The sequence below is a fragment of the Rasamsonia emersonii genome (assembly GCF_000968595.1).
Source record: "Rasamsonia emersonii CBS 393.64 chromosome Unknown ctg1118621760096, whole genome shotgun sequence".
NCBI classification, from domain to species: domain Eukaryota; kingdom Fungi; phylum Ascomycota; class Eurotiomycetes; order Eurotiales; family Trichocomaceae; genus Rasamsonia; species Rasamsonia emersonii.
Genome location: NW_013563191.1, coordinates 2,860 through 9,914, shown reverse-complemented (window position 1 = coordinate 9,914; position 7,055 = coordinate 2,860). Strand labels below are relative to the sequence as shown.

Below are 7,055 nucleotides of genomic sequence, written 5' to 3'. Positions count from 1 at the left end.
ATTGCAATCCTGGGACCTCCCCCATTTGAATTCCGTAAACGAAGCAAGGTCTGTGCTGTATTTTGGGACGACAATGGTGTGTCGCCAATTACACTATTATTCTTCAGTCTTCTTCTTATTGCAATGTCTTATTTACCTGCTGATACGTTTTAAATTTCCAGGCAGATGGAAAGACCTTGCACCAATTCCGGATATTACCCTCGAAAGCCTAGCGGCCGACATCCAGGGAGAAGACAAGGAAGGATTCTTGCAGTTCCTTCGAAAGGCACTGAAGTGGATTCCTGAAGATAGGCTAACGGCTAGAGAGTTGCTGTTCGATGCATGGCTGATGAAGGGGCTTGATCTCCAAAATCGTATGCAGAGTAGTGGATAGGATCATACAACAAGTCCTCTGATGTCGGCAATAACTACTTGAGTTTTTTTTTGTTTGGTTGGTCTAGCATAAGTCAGGCGAATCACTGATCACATGATTCTGGTCGGTCTGACTTCCAGCTGAATGTTCCGATGAATTTTCAATCAGCATTCATCAAACATTTGAAGTCAAGGGTGATAAACGCGCCGCGTCACAGTTCCATCTGTTTACTCCTCTCTACATCGTTGAAAACAACCTCTGGTTTCGACCGAGTTCTTGCTACCGTCAGAGGGCTTATTTCATTGCCTCTAGGTATGCGACATCAACTGCGACATGGTTTTGTTCTATAAGCAGTAACGAGCAGTAGTTTTCCTTGCATAATTCGCTTTCAGTTCCATTTGAGTTCTGACTCATTTGTCTGCCAGTTCCAAAGCGAGGCGACCATTGTCAGTGACGGTGAAGATCTAGGCAAAAACTTGCAATCCACAAGTATCCTCGGTTAGGTCTTTACCCATTCAAAATCAATATCCACAAACTCTACAAGGCGCTGCAAGGCTTGAGGTAAGGCTGAAACGTTCTCTGGTCATTAAACAACGACTGACAGAATGTCAACCTAATATAGATCGACACACCTCGAAATACTGAGTTATTCATCCGACACCCTTGCGATCTACATTTTGGTTGACAACTTCATTTGTCGTGCCCAAATGGGAAATTTGCTGCCGGAAATCAGGCCGCCAACACAACCTCATACTACTTCATTGTCATGTCCCTGACAGAAGCTAATAAGGCAGTATGGTACGAAAAGATCAGGCTGAAGAGAAAAGAAATAGAAGATTATGGGGGCGAGCAGCTTGGGGAATCTTAGGCAACTGAGGTGGTGCAAGCAGGATAGACAGGTAAACGGCGTGTCTCGGAGCCCTGCAGGGTGAGTAGCATCAAGCCGTCACACTGATGACCAATGGTAGAAGACAAAGAAAGGAAACAAACCCAAACTACAGGTATTCATAAGGATCTCATCCCCCCCTTGCCACCTAAGGACAAGTTTCTCTTTTCCTTTTCAACATCCCGAAAGCTTTGCTAGCAGTGCTTTCCAACTGAAGTTCTTTCCGCTTAAGCTCTGGTGGCATCCAACCGAGAAGCTCTTATTTCACTTCCTGACACAGAGTACATGAAGAAAAAGGAGAAAAAGGCTCTCCGTAATCGCGGTACAACAGTCAAGGAGGAGACGATGCCAGAAAGCGGGAACAATACACTTGACGTGATTGACAGTCATGATGAAGCCAATCATGATCAAGGAATGGGTGACTTGTCAACTAGTATCAAGAGGTTAGTTTTGCAGCCCCGGGAACTAGGCTCTAAAGTGCTAATGGTAGCAGCTACTTTCTTTCCTCCAGGTTTTCGGATCTAACTATCTACACGGAGGATCAAGAATTTAAAGTGCATAGACTGGTGGTCTGCGGAAGGTCGGAGTACTTTTCTCGGCTGTTCAACGGAAACTGGGCGGTAAGCCTACAAACGTGTGCTCTGCAAGCAAGACTCTAATGCTTGAATGGCAGGAAACGGCTGAGAATGTTGTACAACTCAAGGATGATGACCCACGTGCTGTTGAGGCAATGGTTCACTTCATGTATGGATACGAATATGACAGCAGCGGTAGCGACCGTGGCCGTATTTCTCCCATACTGTTCAATGTCAAGGTGTATCAACTTGCCGACAAGTATGGTGTTCCACAACTAAAACAGCGAGCAAAAGAGAAGTTCGAAAACATCGCTAAGACATGCTGGCAAATGGATGATTTTCCCACAGCCATTGCAGAGGCATATACATGCACCCCGAAGGAAGATCGAGGTCTTCGAGATACTCTCGTGGAGATCTCCTGTGAGCATATTGATGAATTGCAGAAGAACGATGATTTTCAAACTGTCCTTGAGGAGGCTGTGGGCTTCGCCGCTGATCTTGTCCAGTATCTGGCTCGGTGGAAGCCCCCAAATTCGAACCTCATGAAATACCGCTGTCCCAACTGTTCTGCACAGTGGCTGTTAGAGCGCTGTACGGGCGATGTGATGTACCACTGCCCATTCTGTGGCAATCATCGGTCCAACTGGAACTCATATGTCATCCAGAAATAATTTTCATTATCATTGCAGGAAGAGTCACTTGAGGAGCAAAAGCTGAGGAGTAAAAGCTGTAGAGGGGTAAAAGTCGCAGGCGGGGAGCGAAGAGTCGCAGGCGGGGAGCGAAGAGTCGCAGGCGGGGAGCGAAGAGTCGCAGGCGGCGTGCGAAAGTCGCAGGCGGGGAGCGAAGCGACCTGTCAACCAATTATTTGAATGAGTTATGGGAGGTGGACTACATAGAGGCCAGCTCAGGGGCTCGCTTTGCAAAGGTTCGACTTGACATAGTTACGACTAAGAGCCGACTAAGCGAGTAGCGGCTGGCTCCAACGTCCTCACTTTTGGCTTGATGATAGATCAGGATGGTTGTCGCCTGGTCATGGATCCTCGAGATGTAATTTAACCCATTGCCAGGTGTCTTGATCACTTTCTCAAACATGTTCCATACTTTAGAAGACAAGTGGAGATAGTTCAGATCCAAATAGCATAGGTTGACCCCGAAATACTCACTGTTACAAGTGAGGGATGAAACGAAAACGGATCGCAGATTCCAAAACAGGAAACCGGATTGAGCCATTTTCGACGGTGACAGCCGATGGGACACTCTCGCCGAGATGGGAAGAGCGCAGGGGTGATTCTGGGGTGATCTATATCTACCAGTGGCCGAGGCGAGACTCAACCACATGATAACTTGCATGACATCTAGCTCTTTTGGGGCGTTCTATGCTGAGAGGGACCATCGAACCAACAATTAGGGCTTCGTTTTTACCTGCTGGAAGAAGGGGAACATCGTGGCGCGCGGCTCAGCAATGTCGGGCCGAGCCGTCCACTAGGGATGCTTAACGGCGATAACCATTTGGGCCAATCCCTCAAATGACACCCCGATTGGCCCAGGCGGTTGACAGGCCCCCGCGCCGAAGCGAGTAGCGTCTGATAATCTATCGCATTGTCCCCACCAAGGCGCTTATGAGCCACAGATGCGCAGTAGCTGTGCCACAATCATGCTCACCCAATCAAACAGCTCCCCATTCGCAGTGAATCGCGGTCATCATCAGGGCTATGAGCTGCTCACCCCACCAGTGTCACCTCATGGTGTTCTCACCACCAATGCCTTGAGGTATGGTTGTTGGTCTTATGAGGAGCATTAAGTTTTCCAAGCCATCCCTACTTGTACCCTCCCAGTGAGCGGAATCTGGAAAGAGAAGAAACAGCAATCACAGGCCATCATGGCTCAACCGCTGTATTTCTATTTTTAGACTTGTGCTCTTCGACTTGGACTAGGGTGGAGTCGACACCAGCAAGTTCTCCTGCAGGACTGCCAGCCAATGCCATCAATTAGGTATTTTTTGCGTGTCGATTTCAGGAAACGAATTGTGAGATTAAGAAGCGAAAATGCGAAAGATACTTTATCCATGCCATCTTTATATTTTGCCAATTGAACATAGCTACAGCCGTTATTTCATTTTCTACTCCGTAGGCTGAGCACTGAGGTCCTTAAGGTACACAGGAGTCCAATAGTGAACTTGGAGGAGCCCCATAGGGACACCCTAGGCGGAGCCGAGTCCGCAGGGTAGATACATTGTACGTCACCAAAGATGGACAGTCCATAGTTTGCACCTTTTCAATATTTTTCTTTTTATCGGCTTGCAGGTTGTAACGACAGGCCCTAGTGACTAGGCCAAAGGGTCGCTGGGTTTATCTTGAAGACAAGAAACAAGGGGGTGAGCAGTATAGCAATAGTAATAGGCCTGGGTTACTAGCAATGTATATATGCTAGATTGCTATATGAGTCGACCACGAGGGTCGGCATCTATCTGAAAGGAACGTTGTTATATACATGCTTGCCTGTTTGGATCAGTAGGTTGTTTGAATCGTTCAGAGTGTTGGATCATAGGTCCTGTTGGATCAAGGTGGTAGATGGATCATTTTAATCCATGTCACGTGACCTTTGCATGACATGCCCCTCCTTCATGCCGGAGTCGTGCTATAACATTGGTTAGTACGAGTCACCCTGGTACCCTACCTGGAGGCGCTTACAGCGCAGACAATCCTAGCAAGGATGGAACAACAGCAGTAGGAAGCTGATTTGCCAGGCTTACCACCATCGAATGAAAGCTTTTGATCTTAGAACATTGGAGGACTTGTTTTTGTGGAAATAGTAGAATTTCTGAAAATATAAACTTATTCCCAATCGAAAGTGAGAGAAGGAACTAACGGATAACTATTGGAATTTCGGTATTATATTTCTAGAAAACCATGGGAATTCGTGTAGAATTAATGTAACTCTCGGCGTCTTTTTGCAAGCCGCTGAAATAGGCAGCCACCCATGAATCAACCCGGAGTGGGGTAGATACCTCGTCACACGTGTAAGGCAACTCTCTTATCTATAAAAGATTGGCCAGGTATCTCAAGGAATCCCATGTCGGTACATTGCCAACAGAAACAAGTCTGACAGTTTCTTTCCATGATAGCCTAGATTTCGCCAGGTAATGTATATCCTTATAACATTGTCTTGCTAAGCTCACAGAGAGACAGTTCAAGATGTGCAAGGTCCATGTGACTACAACACGATATGCTCTTTGCCCATCATCCTGCACTAGAGTTTCTCGTGATCTAGTGACAAGGGACTGTCCGAATTACGCAGCAACTCAGCAACCATGCGAAAACCCACCTGAAATTTACTTTGGTCAAACTGTCAGTCGCAACCAATGTCCATTGCACAGAGATGAAGGTTACGCGGAGCACGATACTCGATGACAAGCTCTAGAACACGACAAGAGAAGAGTGGAGGATGGAGCACAAGGAAGAGATAATTAAAAACAATTGAAATGAATGTAGCTAGCTCAATCACCTATGAGGCTGAGAGAATTATATACTTGGGCTGCGTCCACTTGTTGATGCCAACACTGTTCAATAATTCTTCCACACAGGAGATGAGTAACGTCAGGAAATTGTCGGCGCGTATATAGCCTCTCCACTTCGTCACTAGAAATCTCTTCATAAGGATAGCTATTGGTCATAATAAAATAGATCAATGAACCGAGACTGAAAATATCATCCTCAAAACGGGGAGTAACATCCAAGTTGCAATCTGGATGTCGAAATCGAGTTGCTGAATATGCAGACGGCTCTGAACCGGACAGAGAAGCACCAGCAAAGTCGGAGATCTTCAGATTAAGGCCAGAGTCTAACAAGAAGTTTCTTGGCGAGACATCACAGTGAACAACATCAACAGAATGAAGGATTTGAAGTCCTTCAGCTGCTTGCTTGGCCCATCTGAGACGGAGCTCAGATGTTATTGCGTGATGATTTTCTCTGATATAATCTCGAAGATTTCCATTGTCCATGTATTCGATCGTAAGACAACAGGTATCGGGTTCCCATTTGATAAACTTAGGTATGCGTGGATGTTCGCCGATTCTCTGATATATTTGAGCCTCTAATCGCATATTTCGACGGCAATCCTCTTCTTCTCTTGGAAAGAAAGGGTTTGGTGTTGGTGTCTTCACCACTTCACCAGATGATAACCGCTCGAGGATTGCTGTTCCTCCTCGAGCCAAGAAATCGCCTTTCGCAACATATATGATTTCCCCTGGCCCTGGCTGTGGGAGCTCAATGTTTGGTCCGGCTCGAATATGTCGGTATGTAATAGACGCGGGATATTCTGGAGGCTTATTTGGCTTGCTGGGTTGATCTATCTTAGGTGCCTGTAAATAAACAGTGAGAAATGTAACAAAAGGGAAAACTGGTTCAATTCTCACATGATGCCGTGATGGTGTACACTGCTCAACATCACCCCCGAGTGATTGTTTAGCTTGCCCATCAAAAGTCGAGAGAAATAACCCGAGGAATCCATGGAAAAGGCGCGAAAGGATATGCCAGAATGGAGACAATAGTGGCCCACGAAGACGATGGATGAACGACATCATGATTGGAATAGAGAAAGTTAAGGGAAGTGAGAGTTAAAATTGCTGTCGCCCGTGTCCAGAGTCGATGTCTGTCATAAGGAATGAGCTAATGCGGAAAAGTCGTACAGGGAGTTCAATTAGAAACCCATCACCTGCTGATGGTTTCTTGGCACCTGAACCAGACTTGTCAACAAGGCACTAAGGCAGCGGTTACATCACGTGATACAGCACAGACAGTCCGGCGGGTTCGATGAACAGGTGTCCCCGCCATCCTCGGTGTTAAGCTCGTGCGTGTTCAGTCTCGTCTGCCGTCGAACCCTCTGCTGATTCTTTAACACCTTTTCTTTTCCATTTTAAGATCCCATTGGCCTAACTGTTCCAAAAGTGCTACAGTTACTTAGTTAACATTCAACACTTACTAAGAACAGTCACGTGTAATACACTATATTTCCAGTGGATTCCCATTCACCTTTACGGAAAAATGACCCACCCATTCTAAGAAAATGCAACTCTGCTAGTTGCTGAGCTAGCGCGCTTGGCTTGGAATCAATCCAATAGGAGACCGCTTCTTGGTTTGTTGCCTATCGAGTGAAAATCATGTGAAAGTCACTATAATTCCAGTGCATTTCCGATCAGATTGCTTTTCTCTTCGTAATCTCCACATCCTCCCGATTCCGCTTC

The 7,055-nt window shown here is 46.3% G+C and overlaps 1 protein-coding gene across 1 annotated transcript; it reads left to right on the top strand.

The window, feature by feature from the left end:
* Positions 1-2,484, top strand: T310_4140 (BTB/POZ domain protein; the record flags this gene model as incomplete). The annotated part of the gene is made up of 9 exons (XM_013472989.1): positions 1-76; positions 162-353; positions 521-664; positions 843-913; positions 1,086-1,150; positions 1,221-1,280; positions 1,625-1,681; positions 1,750-1,858; positions 1,912-2,484. Coding segments are annotated over 9 exons (1,347 nt in total), but the record flags the coding sequence as incomplete, so codon positions are not given.
* Between the last annotated feature and the right edge of the window lie 4,571 nt (positions 2,485-7,055).